The following is a 21,144-nucleotide window of genomic DNA, read 5'->3' as shown; positions in this document are numbered from 1 at the left end:
TCAGAGAAGGTTGAAGAGGAAGTGGATTTGGTGAGCGGGAGTAGAATTAAGCTTAAATTTGCCCTCCCGTTTCGCTGAAATTACGGGAATTGCCCCTCTTGACTTTGCATAGAAAATACCTTTTTAATTTTTATTTTATTTTTTTGGAGGGAATAAAATTTCAGGTGTGCGATGCAAGCATACAATGAATTTGTTTGTATTGGCAGTTTTACAGTTGCAAATCCCAAAAAGATAAATACAAATTTCCAGCAAAAAAAGAGAGAAAAAAATACAAAGGTTGTTTTACCAATTTGCCATTTACATGATTTTCTCCTATTTTTGTCGTGGAAAGAACAAATGGAGGGAATTTTCTGAACTTTATAATAATCCTTATTTCCTCCGAGTCAAAAAACACTTGAATTGGCCTATAATTGTAAGTTGTAACTTGTAAGCAGTCAGATAATAATTTCGTTTATTCAGCAACAAGTAATAAGTCAATAAAAAAGATTTAATTCATTTGTCCCATTATAATTGGTAGGTCAAATTTTTCCAAAATTAGGAAAAAAAAATTACTTGTTCAAAAAGAAATTATTTGTTCAAAGTGCCTTTTCATTCTTTGCTTACTAAAGTCCAAAAAAAAAACCCGAAATAAAGGAATTGAGTGCTCATGTAGATGGTTAATTTCAGATCTTCTATAAACTTGATCATTCTACTAAAGCATTTTACCGATAAAAAAACACATGCACATGTGGGGGGAACTGGTGAATCAATCTGTTCGCGTACCTATTTTGCAGGTTCCACTGGAAGTAGCGCCCACACTTGACCATGAAAAGTTGGAGGGCTTAGAGCCTTAAGAATTATTTAGTTTGGGGATTCATATCATGATTCAAATCATAATTTATGATTCGTTACAGTGTTTTTTCTCACAAAAAATACACGTAAATTAAAAATAATTTTAATCTCATGATTTTAATTCATGAACCAAATGTCTCCTTAGCATGTCTGGTGATCATCAGCTAATTAATGCCGGTCTTATTGTTTCCCTATGCAAATGTTGGCTTCAAATAACAGGAACTGGGAAAAGCTTTTTAAATATTTGATAAATTATGCTATAGCACAACTTAAAAAAAAAACCAAAAACAAAAACTTATTAACAAAATAAAAAGAGAATTTGTCTGATAGTTCGTTTTACTAATAGACTTCAAATAAAATGTAAAGAGTTAGGGTAAATTAGGTCATAGTTTTTAATGCTATTATCAAATCACTCCTAAGGTGATAAAGACGGTGCATTAAAAACGTCCATTTTTTAAAAAAAGTAAAAAATAAAGTAGAATTGCAGCTCACTCACCTAAGAAAACAAAAAGCAACTGTCCTTGTATTATTACTTTCTTTTTTTTATATACAATTGTCAGTTGTCACTAACTGTTCATTACTTTTGACAGAGATTTTAGTTGCAGAATCTTAAAAAGTGGCTTATTGCGTTGGACAAATTAATAAATCCAATTTAGTTACTTGTTAAATTAAAGCAATCATGTTTGTCATCATAAGTAAGTGCTTTTTCTTTATTTCTTTTCGCCTATTCCCACTACTTTAGTGGGTCTTTTTGTCATTTCATACACCTTAAGAAAGTTTTAAAACATATGGCCCACCCATTAATAATTGAAAACTTCCGATTCCAATAGAAGGAAACGAGTGAGTAAGAGACATGCAACTGTTCTAGTGTTGTGCCAGCTTGCCTAATCATTTTCGATTGTTTCACAGAGTACTAAAAAGAAAAAAAAAAAAACAAAAACAAAAACAAAAACCAGCTCCGTTGTTATAAGTTAAGTCTTATTTTTTTCACAATTTAAATATTTTTATTATAATATTTTTTTTTATAAAAATTAAAATTTAATCTTTTTATTATAATATTTTTTTTCATATAAAAAAATTTAAATTGTGAAAAATAAACTTTTATTTTAAACGTCATATTTATATCAAATTCTGTTAATTTTACTAACACCTTTTTAAACTAAAGAACGAAGGAAATAGATTATAAACCTCAAAAAAGAAAAAAATAATAGTAAAATATATGACAAACACCTTTTTAAACTTAAGAACGAAGGAAATAGATTATAAACCTCAAAAAAGAAAAAATAATAGTAAAATATATGAAACTTGAAAGGATGCCCTTGTTTTCAAATTGCCTTTAATTGTGTGAAGAATTCAACCGGAACAGTTTCTTATCTTTTTCTCTCTCTATTTTATTTTTACACCGTTGCTCTTTTAATTATAAGTTTTGTGACAAAATGTCATCTTAAATTTTAATTTTGACTTTTTCTCCTGAATTTTAATAATTATTGTAAAGGTTTTTTCTTTTGTTAAATTATTGATGAAAAATGTCATGTAAAATACAAAAAAAACTAAAATTAAAGTTCGAGAAACATTTTCTACAATGCTTATAGCTCGAGAGACATTTTTTTAATAGAAAGCAAAAGAAGATAACTACGTTAAGCATGGACATTTTTTTTTCTTTTTAATTTGAGAGTGCAGCTTTTTTTTATCATTAGGTTTTTTGGTGAAAAATCATTAGGTTTAACACATGCAATGATGGACATTTAGCGTAAAAATTTTCTAAGTTCAACTGGAATTACGGAAGGGACAAATTATAAAACATTCAGCATGGAAATTTTCTTCGAATGATAAAACCAACTTGTACACCTAAAAAAAGGGGCAACAAAAAAAAAACAACAACCAATTTCTTTTGGGATTTATATCATGTACAATGTACTTGTGAAATGTTTTTTCATTCAGATGATATGAAAAATTTAAAGCTGTATTTTGAGTTGTTTTTGTTTCTGTTTTTTATATTTTTTGAGAAATAAAAAAGAAAAAGAAACGGCATTTGGCACAATTAAAAATAAAAAACGGAAATAAAAACGATTTTTTAGTTTAGTGTAAAACGGGAGAGAAATAAAAACGACTTTTAGTCGTTTTTCATTTTTTGTTCATGTTTTCTCCTCTCTCGAGTAGAGAAATAGAGAGAGAGACATTAATGAATTTTTTTATACTGAAAACAATCTCTTGATAAAACTACTAAAGTCATTTTCAAAAAATGATTTATGTCTGATATTGAAAACGTTTTCATTTTTATTTTCATATAACAAATAAAATCATTTTGAAATGAGTTTCAAACGCACTCTAATATAACTCACAAGATGGGACTCACGTTTTTATCTAATCATGATTCAACCTTCATTGAGATATATAAGGCTCCGTTCATTTCGCTGATTCGAGTTTAGAATTTAAGTTTTGCTACAGTAAAAAGCTCTCAGAAACAGTCACATCTAACTTTTTTGTTACAGTAAAAAGCTCTCACACAAAATCACATCTCAACTCGAATCAGCAAAGTGAACGGGCCCTAAGATAGATCACTCAATGATAATGAATTTACCTACTCTTTGAAGTAAATATGAGTAGGTGAACAAAGACCTTTCAATTTTACCAAATCCTATTAATTGCTTTTATGGGCATCCCAACTGTTTGTTAGTTAGTTTTTAATTATCTGTTAGGAGACCTAAACAATTTATTTGCAACTTTTTGAATGAGGCATCCAACAATAATAGAACAGTCCTACTAGCTATTAGTTTTTTTCTTTGGAACAAAAATGGAAAAATTATTTGTTTGGCTGGGTCCACATCCACTAAACCCTGTACAACTTTTCAAAAGCAAATTGCTAAAGAGTTCTTTTTTTTTTTTTTTTTTTTTTTACATTAGATTTGGGTAGAATTCGAAGTTTTTTTTTCTTGGGACAAAAAGATGTCATAATCAAAGCAAAAACAATGAGTGTTGGCTCTGTCTTTAGTCAATCTATTTGTTTTTTTTTTTTCCTTTGGTTTTTTCCTCTTTTATGTCTTTCTTTATTCTTTATATATTATTCGTCTGTCTTACGCAAAATTATTTGTTTGTACAATTGGAAGTTTCGAAAACAAAACATGCCTTTGCATGAAAATGGTTATTGCATAGTACATTTAGCGGATCACGACTTTGGTTATTAGTTCAGATTGTTCTTTAACATCGTAATTTCAAATCTGTTATTGTACTGATTCTGGATTTGTCTTCTTTTATTATAGATTACGGACAGAAGAGGCTGTTCTGTGGTTTCGGCAGTAATATTCGAGAAGTCTAAAGATTTTTTTTCTTTATGTGTTATGCGATGACACTTTTGCCCCTTCCCCCTTAATCAATGCCTTGTTTCCAGCTTTTCATATGGGATCCACATTTGATATTTATTGATATTTTCCACAAGCAAAAGGATGAACTGTAGAAGCTGCAATTCTTCGTTGTCATTTTTTTTTTTTTTTTTTTTTTTGGAGAAAGACGAAAATAGGTCAAGACTTGATATGAATTAAAATTAATAGGTCAATAGTTTACATAAGTTAATATATATGTTAAATTATTATTTTCGTCCATAACTTGTCTGGTTATGAACCATAACTTGACAAGTTATTGTCCATAATTGTCCATAACTTATCTGACTATGAACCATAACTTGACAAATTTATTTATAACTTATCTGGTTATAAACCATAACTTAACAGTTATGACTTATTAATTTTTATAACTAAAAATTAACCTATATATTTTCTTAAACTTTTCGTATTGACATATTTTTTATTATTTCTCTTTTTTTTTTTTCTCTTTTTCTAGGTACAAATATTCTTCATGCTTTTTTACTTGTACAAGCCCAAGACTCCAAGAGGTTAAATGGTGGGCTCCTCTACAAGCTCCAAACTCCAAAAAAAAAAAAATATATATATATATATATATATATATTCCGTGCTGATATTGTACCTAAATATTAAATATGACCAGGAAAAAAATAAAAAGTTTACATATAAGAATATAGATCTAATTGTTCAAAACAAAGTATTATTTTTGAAAAAAAATGAAGAATTTACTCTCATAAATTTAAATTTTTACCTTTTAATTTTAATATATATCATTTTATTAATATAATTATTTAATTAAAAATGTTATGAATTAAAAATAAATAATAAAAATTCTGACACATTTATTTTTAAAAAAATATTTAATAAAACCCCGTTTATTTCACCAATTTGAATTTTGTTACAGTAAAAAGCTCTCAGAATCAGTCACATCTAACTTTTTTACTATAGTAAAAAAATTTCACATAAAATCACAACTCAACTCAAATTAAAAACTCAAAACAACTCAACTCAAATTAAAAACTCAAATTAGCTAACTAAACGGGTAATTAACCGTATTTTTATGCGCTGCTTAGAATTCTGTGGTTAATAATCAAAGAGAATCCTATAAAGAAAAGTCACTATTTCCTTTTGTACGTGTCCCTTTTCCAATGAATTTGTAAAGACTTCAGAGATCCACAATACTTGCCTTTTGACGAGGGCAAGTAATTAAATGAACAATAAAATAAATTTCAATATATTGCCAATTAAACAGTAATATTGGCAGCAACTTTAACACCCTAAAATGCTATTTTAGTAGAAAATTATTTGAAACCCTGCTCAACTTGATGCTAAAAATACGTAAAAGCCAGAAAGATTAATCTAACGGCTATTTACTACTGGTAGTGAAATCAAGCCCTTCTTGACATAAAAATTTCGTAAAAATTTAGGAAAATGCAAGAAACACAAATTTACCAAATAATTTAATTTTCCACTGTTTGGTCGTCAAATCACGTACTATTACATACTGCAGGCAGGATCAAACTCAGAGGAAAACTTCCGAGTTAAACAATAGAAAAGATGCAGGTTAATTAAAGAATCAAAGCAATGAAAGCCTTTTTGTTTTTTTTTTTTTGTAATATAACATGTGGTATGTTAATCTCAGACCGATATATGAGTTACATATTATCTCTATCATCATAGTTTTTTTTTTTTCGAAAAGAATCTCATTTAATCTCCGCTGCACAGCCGAATCGTCAGCCATGTTTATTTCTTTGTGATTCTTTCATCAAGAAATTGCAGGCCAGCAATGCTGCTCCAATAGCAGGCTCCACCTGAAGCCAAACGCTCATCATCCATGAGAAATTCAAAAGAAGAATAAGTAAAACAGAAAAGAAAGTGAAGCACGGATCTTTCGGGAAAAAAAGTTCGCTAACACGCCCCCGACGTCTCAGAAGGAAAAAGGGTGGGACAAAGCAGCAAAACTTTGAGTAAGTGAATTGAAGATGCGAAATGAGTATTACAAATTACAACATGAACATGTGAATATGAGGATCCTATTCATTACATCATAAAATACTAAAAATGCTTCAACTACAAGCGGTGTTCAGTAATTTTTAGGTTGACTTCAGGGAAAGCTACGGGAAAAGAGCTAGCAGTCTTGTCATCTAATTACATTACTTGAAACACATGCATGCATAGTCAATCATGCAAGACTTAATAAAGTAAAGGGAATAGATTTTAACCTGATGCTTTTAATTTTAGAGTGAGAGAATGCTAACCTTTGGTCTTATTGGATGAGCACCAGGATAGAGTTTCTGGATATATTTTATAACTTCTTTTCCTATATCCCAACTCTTGTTGCTTTCAAGGACACCACCAACCATCACAACCGGAAACGAGCCACTTCTATCTGCAATCAAAATTCAGTTTATCATGAAGCAGTTAAGCAGATTTTAGTTACTCGAAGACATTTGCGAGCAGGGCAGATTTGTAGCAAGCTCTGCAAAAAAATACAATCAAATGACAATTGCAATGCCATTACAATGTACAGAGATCGTCAATTCCATTTTACATCCTTAATTTAAGTTGCTAACAACCAGAGTCAGTAAAGGGTTTCTTAAGTTTGTAATTGCGTAGAGGAAAACATTGCAATGCAATGAGCTATAATTCAATACAATACGCACCTTCACCACACAAGCAAAGTCTTTCGATGACAGCTTTAACAGCAATAGCCAATTCATTGACAGCATCAACTAGGATTTCATGTGCAATTTGATCTCCATCTTCGGCACATGATACGACTTCTGGAACAAGTGCTGCAATGCGAGCCCAAGATTGATCTGTGTAAGTCCACCTAAATTCCGTATTGACACTAAAATCAGTCCACCTAAATTCGATATTGACATTAAAATCCGTCTTGAAACTAATTTTCGGATCAAAATGCATTATAACATATTACCTGAAATTGTCAATTACCAAGTTTTTACAGAACCATTTTTCTCTTGAAGTCAAATACTATACTCAAACTTGAGAAAAAGGAAGGAAACATGTGTTAATTGCAATCATAGAGATGCTCCCAAAACAGATTCTAAGACTAGTCCGGACTCTTCCTAATTGTAGCAAGTTGGTATGAAAAATTACAATAGTCATGTACCCAATAATTTCCTCGGGAGAAGAAAGACCCAGAGCCTTCAGAATTCTACTTGTAAGCATTGTCGGCGAACCACGACCATCATAAGCCCTTATAACTGCAGTTAATGCCTGTGCAGCAATCCCATAACCGCTGCAGGTTATAAAAACACATAACACATCAGAGTAAATCATACAGATATAGGTTTGTTATCACGAGAAGATTACAAAGAAATTCTAAATGAAAAATGTTTGGGAGCAACACTAGCGCTGAACACCAGACCTAATTAAAGATGAGCCCCATTTGTGGGTACCATTTACATGTGTGGTGCTCGCACTACCGGTGCCTCCTAGCATTGTTCATTCTAAATACAAACGCAGTAAGAATATTTTGGTAAAAGAATAATACTAGTGACACCAACTCAAACCCAACGTTTGAGTGCCAACCTACATGTCATGTGATGTGACATTCCACCTCATATGCCAACTCATCACTTTCAACTTAACTCTTATTTTGCTATGAGTCCCTAAACCAAAGATGACTTTTCAAGTTCCAAACAAATTAATTTACTTTCTCTTCCCAACATGACGTTTCAATTCCACTTAATCCTGGACATCATGAGATATCACATTTTGTTAGCTTTTTTGCACAGCTACTTTCCAGCACCGAGGAAAAAGAAGATCCTACTCTTTAGCGACTTTGCATTAAGTTGTAAAAATCTTACAATAAGCACTCAAATATTGCCTATTTGTTCAAGAAAAAAACCGAAAATTGCAGTTTTTTTTTTCAGAACTTTCTCCTCCCAATACGTATCAATGAGATAAGATATTAAATGTAATAGTTATGAAGCATTTAATAAAGAAGTTAAACAAAAACAATGTAACCTCATCGTTTAGCACATTGAATTAGAAGGTAGGAGGAGTTAGGCAAATACCTTCCCCAATCCCCTAAGATAGGTCCGCCACCTGCAGCCCGAGCTTCTTTACCATCTTCAGAAAATCCAAGTGCAATGCACCCTGTACCCGCAACTAATACACACCCATGAAGCTTTCCCAAGGTCCCACTCGCTAGAGCTGCGACAGCATCATTTTGAACATATATCTTTACATGGGAAGGGAACATTTCCCTGAAAAATCAGTTTCAGCAACTCGAAGACAGTTACAAAGCAATTAAGTGCCAATATTGTAAAGCACACCTAAGTATTTACCAGTAAATTTCAGACATGAACATAACCTTGTTTGAAATTGACATTCTAAACAAGAATGCATCTAGGTATAAGAGAGGCAATATATAAATTGTAGGTTTCAGGGCAGAAAAGAAAGTATTTCTCATTGATTATTTTCTATACAAGGGTTACAATATATATAGGAAAACCATCCCGCGGAATAGGGAAAGTAAATCCCTTGATTGAGGGAGATCCTTATCTCAAGGAATCTCTTTAAAAATTAAAAGAATAAACTACTTTCCTAATTTATCTCTAAGCCCTTATTAACCGGATTGGTACATATCCGGTCCATGATTCTAGTCTACTTTCCTGATTTCTACACTCCTTCTCAAGTTGGTGCATAGATATCTATCATGCCCAACTTGCTAATGAGAAACTCGAAGTTTGGTCTGAATAATCCTTTAGTAAGAACATCGGCCACTTGTTGTGAGGTTGGAACAAATGGCATACAGATAGCTCCAGCTTCAATCTTTTCCTTTATAAAGTGCCGGTCAATCTCAACATGTTTTGTTCTGTCATGTTGGACTGGATTGTGGGCAATGTTGATTGCTGCCTTGTTGTCACAATACAGCTTCATAGGCATGATCACAGGTCTTCTTAGTTCCTCCAAAATCCGTTTGAGCCATATCATCTCACAGATCCCTTGTGCCATTGATCTATATTCTGCTTCTGCACTACTTCGGGCCACTTCGTTTTGTTTCTTACTCCTCCACGTTACTAAGTTTCCCCACACAAACGTATAGTAGCCAGATGTGGATCTTCTATCTAAAGTAGACCCTGCCCAATCTGCATCTGTATAAGTTTCAATACCTCGTTGTTCATTCTTCTCAAAAAACAGTCCTTTTTCCAGTGAATTCTTCAAGTACCTTAGGATGCGGTAGGCTGCTTCTAGGTGTTCTTCATAAGGAGAGTGCATGAACTGGCTTACTAGGCTAACAGCGAATGCTATGTCTGGTCGTGTATGTGATAGGTAGATTAGCTTCCCAACTAGTTTCTGGTACTGGGCCGTATCCACTGGTCTTCCCTCTTTGTTCCAAACTTCTGATTCGGATCAATTGGCATTTCTGCAGGACGACATCCACTCATCCCGGTCTCTTTAAGTAGATCAATCACGTACTTCCTTTGTGAAACTGCAATCCCCTTTCTTGATTGGGCTACTTCCATACTAAGGAAATACTTTAGTGAGCCTAGATCTTTAATCTCGAATTCAGAAGTCAAACTCTACTTTAGGCGATTCATCTCAGCAGTATCATCCCCAGTAAGAATGATGTCATCAACATATACTATAAGGACGGCTACCTTCCCATTAGAGTGCCTTGTGAACATAGTATGGTCTGCTTGCCCCTGGTCATATCCCTGTCTCTTCACAAACTGAGTAAATCTCTCGAACCACGCTCTTGGAGATTGTTTTAAACCATATAAGGACTCTTTCAGCTTGCATACCAGGTTTCCATATTTTTCCTCAAACCCTGGAGGTGGATCCATGTAGACTTCTTCATTTAGATCGCCATTAAGGAAAGCATTCTTCACATCTAGTTGTTGTAGTGGCCAGTCTAAGTTATCTGCGAGTGTTAAGAGTACCCTGATAGTATTGAGCTTTGCCACTGGAGCAAAGGTTTCAAGGTAGTCAATCCTATACGTTTGAGTAAACCCTTTGGCTACTAAATGTGCCTTGTATCTCTCCAAAGATCCATCTGATATGTATTTCATTGTGAACACCCATTTGCAGCCAACAGTCTTCTTTTCTTTCGGCAGTTCTGTCACTTCCCAAGTTCCATTCTTTTCAAGGGCCTTCATTTCTTCGAGAACAACCTCCTTCCATTCAGGAACCCTTAGAGCATCCTGCACATTCTTTGGAGTCTCCACACTAGACAACTGAGAGGTAAACGCAGAAAAAACAGGTGACGGGTTTTTGTTGGACACAAAGCTAGACATGGGATACTTTACACAACTTTTGACCCCTTTGCGTTTGGCAATAGGGAGATCAGGCTTAGGTATATTAGGCTCGGATTCGGGATTAGACAAATTTGCATGGATAGGTACTGTGTGAGGATTACTTGGAGCAGATTTGGGAATGTCCTGTGATGAAGGATCTGGACTGATCTGTGGTTCAGGCTCTTGGAAGTGTTGGTTAGTTTCAATCTCTACTTCTTGCTTCCGGTACTTCCACATGTAAACCAGTAGTTTTTTTGTTCCTGTTTGTTCCCTATTTGCATCTTTATTAATGTTATGAGATGATTCTATGGACTCAAAGTTCAAGTTTTCATTACTTAAGTCACTCAACTCCATATTTATCAGGAAATTTGGGCTCTTTGTTATGGATTGGACAGTTTCAGTTGCAGTTTCTATTTCAAAGTTCGAATCTTCATTTACTTTCTCCCCCTGAAGATGAGTGCCAAAAAATGGTTGAGACTCAAAGAAGGCAACATCCATTGTGACAAACATTTTGTGAGATTTTACGTCATAGCACTTGTACCCCTTTTTGTTCGGAGCATATCCTACAAATATACACTTCATGGCACGAGGATCTAACTTCCCCCTATTTTGACTGTGAATATGAATGAATGCAGTACACCCAAACACTCTCAAGGGTAAGTCTGTTGTCAACTTAGAGGTAGGAAATGTATTCTTGAAGACATTTAGAGGTGTTTGATAATTTAGAACTTTGGTAGGCATGCGATTTATTAGGTATGCTGCAGTTAGGAGTGCCTCTTCCCAAAGATACTTAGGAACACCATTAGTAAATAATAATGCTCTATTGACTTCTACGAGGTGTTTGTTTTTTCTTTCTGCTATCTCATTTTGTTGGGGTGTATCTGAACATGAACTTTGATGTATTATGCCCTTTTTTGAAAAATATCCCCCTAGGATTTCATTAAAGTATTCTCTACCATTATCACTCCTAAACACCTTTATTTTTTCTTGAAATTGTGTTTCAATCATTGTATATAATACTTGAAAAATCTCTTTTACTTCGGATTTGTTCCTTAATAAATATAAAACTAACAACCCATTTTTTCCCATACATTGTTGAGCCCCCAGATGGTCCCCAAACATCACTATGAATTAGCAGAAACGGTTTTGATGCTTGATATGGTCTAGGAGGAAAGAAAGAATGATGGTGCTTAGCTAGTTCACAAATCTCACATTCAAACGAAGATGGACTTTTATTTCTAAATAAATCAGGTAGCAAATGTTTTAAGTAATAAAAACTTGGATGCCCTAATCTATAATGCCAAAGCATAACATCATTAGAAACAGAAATAGAATTTAAACAGGAATTTTGAACTTGGTGTCCTGAGTCGGTTCCGTCCTCAAGAAAATAGAGACCTCCACTTTCTCTAGCACTGCCAATCGTCCTCCCCGAGACCATGTCCTGAAACTCACGCCAAGAGGAGTAAAAAATAACACGACAATTAAGGGAATTTGTTATCTGACTAATGACACAAGGTTACAAGAGAGTTTAGGAACATGAAGTACATCATGCAAGGTTATAGAATTGGAAATTTTAACAGTCCTTGTTCCAGCAATTGCGGAGAGGGAACCATCAGCTATTCTAATCTTTTTATTCCCTGCACATGGGGTATAAGTTGAAAAAAATTGAGAGCAACCTGTCATGTGATCAGTGGCTCCAGAATCTATGATCCAGGAGCTGTTTTGTTTAGGATTGACACTGAGAAAGGCTGAGACAAGATTACCTGTTTGGACAAAGGAACAGGAAGGGGTTGACTGGTTTACTTGGAATTGTGAAGACTGAAAAAACTTGTCAGTTGCTCCAATTGCTCCTTCGTGAAAGGCAGCCCTTCAGGAGTACTTTGTTGTCCCTGATCTTCACAGGTTGCTTGAGCCGAGAAGCCCTTGTTATAAGCATTCTTCTTCTTCCAGTTCTACGGCTTTCCATGAATCTTCTAGCAGTTTTCACGTGTATGCCAGTGCTTCTTGCAATGATCACACCAAGGCTTCTTTTTCATGTCATTTTCCGATTCATTCCTCATTGACACAAGGGCAGAATTGTCAGTCACAGGTTTGTTATCTTCTTCGGTTTTCAACATGACCTTCCTCCTAGTCTTCTCTCTCCTAATTTCAGAAAAAGCCTCCCGAAGAGTTGGTAGAGGGTTTTTCCCGAGGATCCTAGACCTAATCTCATCAAAGAATCGATCCAAACCAGCCAAAAATAGGTACACTCGATCACTCTCTTCTTTTTTCATGAATCTCATGCTATCAGTTGGGCAGTCCCACTCATCATTGTAACATTGATCTAACTCTAGGGAAACCATCTCATTATAATAAACTGTAACCTCACGCTCACTCTATTTGGATTTCCACAACTTGGTTTTCAATTCAAAGATTTGTGAGGATTTTTATTTTCAAGGTCAGAATAAGTCTCTCTAACCGCATCCCATACATCTTTTGCAGTAGAAAGAAAAAGGTAGGGTTTACCTATGGTTGGTTCCATAGAGTTGATCAGCCTGGCAGTGACTAAGGAGTTTTCTGATCTCCATGCTTTCAATTTCGGATCTCCATCTCCAGGTTTCTTCACTTCTCCATTCAAATGACCAAGTTTCCCTCTTCCATCTATGGCCAGCTTCACCGATTGTGCCCATTCTAAGTAGTTTTTCCCGTTCAATTTGTGGAGAGTCAATTGGAATGAAAAATGAGAGGAGTCTCCCCCTTGAGCCATGGTGGTTCGATCTGGTTCACCACGATTAGGGCCTTTTGCCCTAGAGGATGCCGAGGATCTTCCGTCTTCTGTAATGGCCGTTTCAGCCATCAATTGAGAAGATTATTTTCGGCTCTAATACCATGTAAGTTTCAGGGCAGAAAAGAAAGTATTTCTCATTGATTATTTTATGTACAAGGGTTACAATATATATATAGGGAAACCATCCCACGGAATAGGGAAAGTAAATCCCTTGATTGAGGGAGATCCTTATCTCAAGGAATCTCTTTAAAAATTGAAAAAATAAACTACTTTCCTAATTTATCTCTAAACCCTTATTAACCGGATTGGTACATATCCGGTCCGTGATTCTAGTCTACTTTCCTGATTTCTACATAAATATTAACCCGCTCAATGAACCCCAAGCATAATGTCATCATTGTCCCTGAACAAAACCTACTTGAGCTTCTCTTTGTAAATGTCCATCTTAATCAGTAGTTCCATTTTCTGGTTTTTGTGGTTCAAACAGAATAGAAAGAAACATTTTCTGCAAGGTCAAATAGAAAATTACAAATGAAAGCACCTAATCAAGAAACAAAACGAGCTGAATAAACAATTGATGAACACTTAAGAATTGTGGTGTAAGTTAGGACCACATTGGAAATGGAACTTTTCAGAACCAAAGTTGTGACGGAGCAGAGAGAGAGCTTATCCAAAATCCAAGAAAATGCATAACATTTGACAAATGAAATAGTAAGATAGGCTCTAGCTACTAGACCTTATCCAATTCAGTATCATTTCCTGGTCTGTTGGATGGTTAACACCAGAGACGCCTAAACAAACAGCATGAACAGCGGATCGATCTGAACCGGATTTTGTAAGGGCTTCACTGAGAACCTGTTCCAGTGTAGCCTTGGCAGCATTTTCTGAGGAATCCGACAGAATTTGAATTACTAAGAGACATTAAAATAAGTGACAGCATTTTTGTTATCTTATGGTTTCCTTGGTAACAGCACAAGACCTTTTCTTTTTCTTTTTCAGGAAAAAACAATACTTATAAGAAACCTAGTTAATAATGTTTAAATATCACTGTCATCTTATTTTTGTTGGGAAGAAATACAATAGAAAATTTTCTAGACCATCAAAAATGAAAACCTTGATTTCAAAGACGACAAGTCCACAACTTCAACAAATCATTATCATGATAAAGAAACACCAAATTTCTTGGAAACAAGAATTACAACCAAACTAGAGAATGCAATGTCACATTCCATACTATAACTTCTGCCGAAGAAAAATTCCCTTTATTTAGAGGGAGGGAGAGAGAGAGAGAGTAAAAGGCCCTGAATTGCCCAGGAAATTATCTATAGGCTTCATGTAGTTAATTGGTCGATTAGCTGTTGAAAGTAGTTAGTTAGTTGTATGCTAGACCATTTCCAATGCAAATGCTAATGCCAATGTCATATTTGGCATCAAAATGTGAGAAAATAGCATATTTGACATGTTGTTTTTATTCCAATGCATAATGCTATTTCAAATGCTAAATCTACGTTTTGCCATAACCATAAAATAATTTGAAAATGTCAGTGTTGTATTGATTAAATGAAAAACTAGCATATCAACCCATAACAATCAAATGTCAAAACTTGGCAGATGATATAGTTGGTGGCAGATTTACCACGAAGCGTAACATATGCTAAATTTAGCACCGCCGCGAATGGCATCATGTCGGTGGTCTGTTATGCGCTATTAGTTGTTGTTAGTTTTCTATTATGTTAGAAGAGTAATAAGGACTGAACCCAAGGGGATATATAGATGAGAAACAGGAAGAATAAAGGCGGGAATTGGGTTGATTAGGTCTCCACTAAGCTCTCGAATTCTCTGTCAGTTCTTGTACATTTCATTGAGATTCCTGCTTCAATAATGCAATTCCAGATTGATTCTTTCGATTTCTCTTCTGTTCTGATATTGGTTTTGATAGAAAAACCCTAGGCTAGGACTCTATCAAGAACATTTGTAACAAGTTACATTAGTTAACTAGTCAATTATTAAACTAAGAAACTGTTAGCCCGTTAAAATATTATTCTAAATTTCTAATTTTGTAATCAAATGTAAAGGCAAATGCAACATCTATCAAAGTTTATGCAACAAATTTAAATGAAATGGTGTTGGAAACCACAAAAGACAAATAAATAAATAAATAAATAAAGATAAATGAAGAATTTATTAGAATAGAGAGACCTCCAACGCTGTTGTAATTGGAGCAACCGCCGACGGCGCGAGAGAGAACGGGGAGTGGGTCCGGTAGGCTGCTTTGCGGGTCCCACACCGGAATCAGCGGCAGGCATACGCACACGGTGGAGGTTGCTCCGCCGTCCACTCCCAAAACGACGTCAGACCCACCTCCGTTTTCACGCGCTTCTTCTCCTTCTTCTTCTTCCCCAGCAATCCCGTACTTGTAACTCTCCATGGCGATAACAGAAATTTCCCTCTTTCTTGTTCTTGTTCTTCTAATTGGCGCGATTTGTGGGTTTTGGTACGCCAATAGTGAATATTTGGGAATCGGATTCTCCTTTGGGTACGTTAATAAATAAATGAAAATCAAGGAATATGATTATGAAAACCAAACTCAATTTTGCAATTGCTACGTCAATACTCTATAAATCCTTATGCATGTTGTTCCTCCATTGCTCTAGATCTTTGCTTGGCTCTGGTTACCGGCAAGTCAGAACCAAAACTTTACCCATTTTACATTGAAATATTGTTGCAAAAAAATCATCCTTTCAGCATAAGTAAAATCTCCACCGTTTTGCTAAATTTAAAAATAAAAACATGTTCCTTTATCCCCCTAAATTTTCATTTTTTTTAATAATAGACACCACATACTATTAATTTTGCAGAATGACCCTAAACTTTAAAATTAATATCAATTAAGGTCTAATAACTAATGAGTGTTATCAAATTTACAGTTGAGATACGAGATTGCACATGAAAAGCAAAGCAAGTTGTTTTTAAAATAAATCTTGTGTGAACCCCGCGCGCCGAACCGTCAACTTAAATACGTTTATCAGCGGTTAAAGTCTGAAAGTTCAAAGTGCAATTTTTAAAATTATAAAACAAATGGATGGAACATCCGCACAAGAAAGAGAATACTTAAAGAAGTGTCGGATATTAAAAATTTAAGGTGTATTATACAAAAAAAATGAAAAAACTATATTTTTCATTTCAAAAATTAACCATTGTTTAACTAATACCTTAAATAAACTATTTTTTTGTAAGTCCCAAGTGAACTTGTTGAATGGGAAACAAAAATGAACGGCATTTCAAGTTATAAATTAAGCAGCCATTGCATTTGATCACTTTTGTACTCCTTTTGTTTGTGTGCATGTTTATTAAGACCAGAAAGTTTCAAACTTGATTATAGAGCTGTAAATACTTGTCGCTCAGGCTGCCTCAGCCCATGGAGGCTTAGGCGTTTGTGGGGAACCCATTTCGTTTGCGAAGAAAACGAATGTGTGGGCCTATAGTTGGAAATCAGAAAATCATTTTAAAAGTATATATTATTAATTTCATTTTTGAAAATCTTATGTTATTACCTATTTTACTTCGTGCAACAATGTTGGAGAGAGAGAAGAAATAGGGACAACAGTTGTAGGCGTCGGCGGTGAAGCAATGACAATTAAAGAAGAGAAGTTGGTTTTGCTATGGGATGTGGTAAACTTTGTAAATGCTTCATTTATCAATAAGTAAACTCTGTTTAATTCAGTAAATGAAGGATTTATGTGATAAATCATGGCTTAAGTAGCCAAACAAAGGCTTTAATGTTGTGACCAGAAGTTTGGTAAATTGATGATTTACATGTTAAATCTATTATTTACTAAAATATGAAAATTGAATTTGTGTAAATGAAAAATTTACCAAATAAATAGAACATAGAACATTTACCATATAAAAAATAAGCATAAAATTAAAATACCTATTGGTTGATAAATGATGCATTTACTAAGTAAATTCATCATTTACTGGTAAATCCTTCATTTATTAGAGGTATATATGCAAAAAAAAAAAAAATTTAAAAATTTGAGTTAAAATGTAATTTTTTGAAAATTTAGGGGTCAAAATAATTTTAAAAAACTTAAGAGATCAAAATATAATTTTAAAAACTTAAAGGATCAAAATATAATTTTTAAAAAGTTAATGTTTGATAAATAAAGTATTTATCAAGTAAATACATTTACCACATAAAAATAATATAAGGGTAAAATTGAAACATCATGTATTAAAATTTTAAATTATGATATTTAACACAACTAGACTAATGAAATGGTCTATATGTTACAATTTCTCTCATATTACCACAAATTTATTTAACGTGAGTTTTGTAATTTTAGGCCTGTTGAACGGCTATCTGCGTAGTTTTCTTTTGTTTTTTTTATTATTATTATTTTATACTTGTGTTCTTCTTTTTTCTTGGTTTAATGAAGACTTTTCTACCCAAAAAAAAAAAAAAAAGCATAGCTCTTTCTAAATTCTAACACCATCATTCTCTAGTAAAATGATTGAGTTTGTTGGTCAATCAAATCAAAACTACACTAACATTTGGTGGTTCAGACGTCTGCGTATATAGAGAAGTTAGGAACTAAATGCAAAAATTTAAAATTTGAGGTATATATTATGGCTCCATTTTTTTCGCTGATTCGAGTTTTGCTATAATAAAAAACTCTTAGAAACAGTCACATCTAACTTTTTTATTACAGTAAAAAGTTTTCACACAACATTACATCTCAATTCGAATTAAAAACTCGAATTAGTAAACCGAACGGACCTATATGAGTGTGTATTATATATATAACCTAGATAGTGGCTGATTTGAATGTTACGGTGAATTTCGACATATATTAGGCCATATAAGGGCCATTGCTGTCCCTTTTCATTTACATTTTTGCTTTAGCTAACATTATCCTCTTATTTCTTATTTTAAAACATCTTTTTATTTTTCAATTATTAGATTTTTTTTAATGAGAATTTCAATTATTGTATTCCTTATCCTCCAATCCATTTATACAATTCAGCAGGTTGGTGGAAGGTTGTGCTCACCTTTTTGGGCTTATCAAATTCTTATAATCAGTAAACTGTTTTCTAATAAGGTATGTATCAGCATAACACAATTTTAAATCATCAACTTATATTAAATTAAATAATTAAAAAGTAATATTCAGGATTTAAGATTTAATGGTTATAACTGTGTACTATATTGAATTTCTTTTTTCAAATCAGAAGGGTTACTTCTTACACTTGTGCAAATTTGAGTCCAATTATTATAGTGTTGAAACTAGTAACACCGTCAAGAAAAACAGTGTTCATCTATCGTTGATATCTATCCATGTTTTAAGTTGTGATTATATAGTTGTGGCCAGTTTTGATTCCATAAATGTCGGATTGATCATTGATCTAAAATATTGAGATTCTTAGTTGGAATCTCTTCTAACTGAAATCATTCTCAAGAAGAAGAATTTAAAAGCTTCCCTCGCATGAAAATGAGCTCCTTGGGGCTCGCCTAGTAAACTACCTCCCCTTTGAGAACTATGGCCGCGCACGGTTCCCCCGTCCGCAACGACCGGGGTCGTGTCAAAATCTATCCCAGCGTGAGATCCCTGCAAGGGATATTCCCGAACCTCAACCCCGGGTGAACCTCTATGCCCCCACAAGGCACCCATCACAAGCAGAGATGTTTAAAAAACTGTCAAATCGTGAAAATTGACCATCTAAATCGAACCAAACCAAGCCGTTAGTTAATATTAAGCCATTTTTTGTTTCATTAGTTTAGTTCAGTTTAACTCGAATTGAACAATGAGCACAGTTTGAATTGACGTTTAGTAAGCATACAGTTTGAAATATATTCTTCGTTTGAACTAAATTAAACTCTCATTTTAAGTTTTACCGTTCAAACTATTTTTGAACAGTAAAAAGTGCACTCTCTCTTTGTTTTTCACACATACTAAACACAAATTCAAATTTTATTCTTTGTTCAAATTAAAATTTTAACTACACGTCTAAATGTCAATTTAAACTACAATTTAAACCACACAGTTTGATTTTTTATGTTAAAATTAAAAAGTTCAAACTAACAAAATTCAAACCAGCGAATCAAACGGAGGACTAAGTTAATGAATATTTTTGGACGTCTTTTACAATCATTTTGGCGGACAATTCGGTTAACGATTACAAATTATAAAGTAAGAAGACAAGTATATAATTCTATAAGGTCATCATCTCAAAATAGATGCAAGTATTTTTAATTTTACACTCAAGTTAAGGATTTAATTCTTTAATTTTTGCTACTAAGACTATTTTTGGGATAAATTAGTCATTTCGTATTAGTTATGTAACTTTTTCATAATTGCCACAGGACAATTTTCTTTCAAATCAGCATAAAGGACAAAATTTATTCTAGATTTAAAGTTTAAGGGAGCAAATTGTACTTTTCAAATTTCAGGCAAAGCATTACAAGGCAGAAAATTCACAGGAGAAATTTAAAATTTGTCCTAAAATAATCAAACAAATGTGAGTCAAATCTTCAAGGTTGAAGAAGAAGAAACTGAGAACGCAAGATTGGGATTAAATGCTGACCATATTACATGGAGAGTGGCAAAGGACTCCCTAGGGGTACTCTTTGGTACGGAAGAGCCAAGAAGAGCAAGACAAGTTACAGCTTTTATCTCGTATCGTTCACTTCACGGATTCGAATTTTCAATTCGAGTTGAGACGTGACATTTTGTGAGAACTTTTCACTGTAATAAAAAAAGTTAAATGTGATATTTTTTGAGAATTTTTTACTGTAAAAACTTAGAATTAAAAACTCGAATCAGTTAAATGAATGATGCATAATTTGGAGAACCAGGGATATTTATGTAATATTGCCACAAGAAAGAACAAAAACAATTTGCATTACTGTTGAAATCTCCTCCCACTTTACGGACATCAGCATGTGACCCACCTCTCAAATAATAGAGCCCCATCTTGGCAACCCAACAGCCCCTGCCAATCTTACACTCATATTATATTAAATTGAATATATTACTTCTAATTTTTAATTATTAAATCTGATCATGTCAGATTAAAAAAAATATACAAAATAAATAAATATTAATACATATTTTAGGATATTTGTTTCATGTATTCGTCCTTGATTCTGAATCATAATTCATGATTCTCTACAATATTTTGCTCTTACAAAAAACACATTTAAAACGAGAATAATTCTGAATCATAATTCTAAATACGATTAAAAAGTAAGTGACTATCAATAATTTATTTTTACAAATACTACCAAAGAAAGTCCCCGTATTATAATACCAAAAATGTGTAAAAAAGAATAGAATTCATAAGGGGGATATATTTTTATAATTCTTATTAATTTTTATAATTCTTATAATTTTTGTAAAAAGAACTAATAGAAAAATCTTTAACACTAATAAAAGTTTTATAATTCTTATTAATTTTTCTGGGGACTTATATTCATTAAACAACATGCACATTTAGAAACCAATATAAAAAAATAAGGGGGATATATTTTTTTTAAACCCTCTTCTTTTTCTAGGTTAATTAAAAATTATAAAAAAAAATAAAGCAATACCATAACCAGTTAAAGCAATTTCTAAAAAAAAACAGTAAAGTACAACTTAATGGTGTCAATATTCTTGACTCTTTTGAAAAGATACAAAACAACAGCCAAAGATATGGACTGATCTTTTTTCCAATCTGTTTTCCAACAACCCATGTTCCTCCGTTTCAAAAGCACAATTTTTTTTCCTCTTCTCTCTTTGTTTTTTAGATTTCGAGACTTCACTGAGCAGGTTTTTTTTTCCATCTTTACACTAATCATATTTCCTTTTGCCACCTTTTCTCTTCCTTTTCTTTTTTCCCTTCTTCAGATCTGCTAGCTATTTGGGTGTGTGGA

General features: G+C 33.3%; 1 protein-coding gene across 2 annotated transcripts; it reads right to left on the bottom strand.

Annotated features, from left to right (window-relative positions):
- Positions 1-5,861: 5,861 nt before the first annotated feature.
- Positions 5,862-15,942, bottom strand: LOC21408677 (N-acetyl-D-glucosamine kinase). 2 transcript variants are annotated; one of them, XM_024166984.1, is made up of 7 exons: positions 15,426-15,942; positions 13,963-14,110; positions 8,234-8,425; positions 7,324-7,452; positions 6,854-7,056; positions 6,449-6,579; positions 5,862-6,001 (listed from the first exon to the last, which is right to left on the bottom strand). In XM_024166984.1, the coding sequence occupies exons 1-7, from the start codon at positions 15,652-15,654 to the stop codon at positions 5,924-5,926; spliced, it is 1,110 nt and encodes a 369-aa protein (XP_024022752.1). In that variant the 5' UTR covers positions 15,655-15,942; the 3' UTR covers positions 5,862-5,923. The 2 variants fall into 2 exon arrangements, with proteins under 2 accessions (XP_024022752.1, XP_024022753.1); XM_024166985.1 differs by having other exon boundaries at positions 6,854-7,023.
- Between the last annotated feature and the right edge of the window lie 5,202 nt (positions 15,943-21,144).

Source organism: Morus notabilis, unplaced genomic scaffold (genome assembly GCF_000414095.1).
Source record: "Morus notabilis unplaced genomic scaffold, ASM41409v2 Scaffold276, whole genome shotgun sequence".
NCBI classification, from domain to species: domain Eukaryota; kingdom Viridiplantae; phylum Streptophyta; class Magnoliopsida; order Rosales; family Moraceae; genus Morus; species Morus notabilis.
This window is presented reverse-complemented; position numbering and strand designations above follow the sequence as displayed.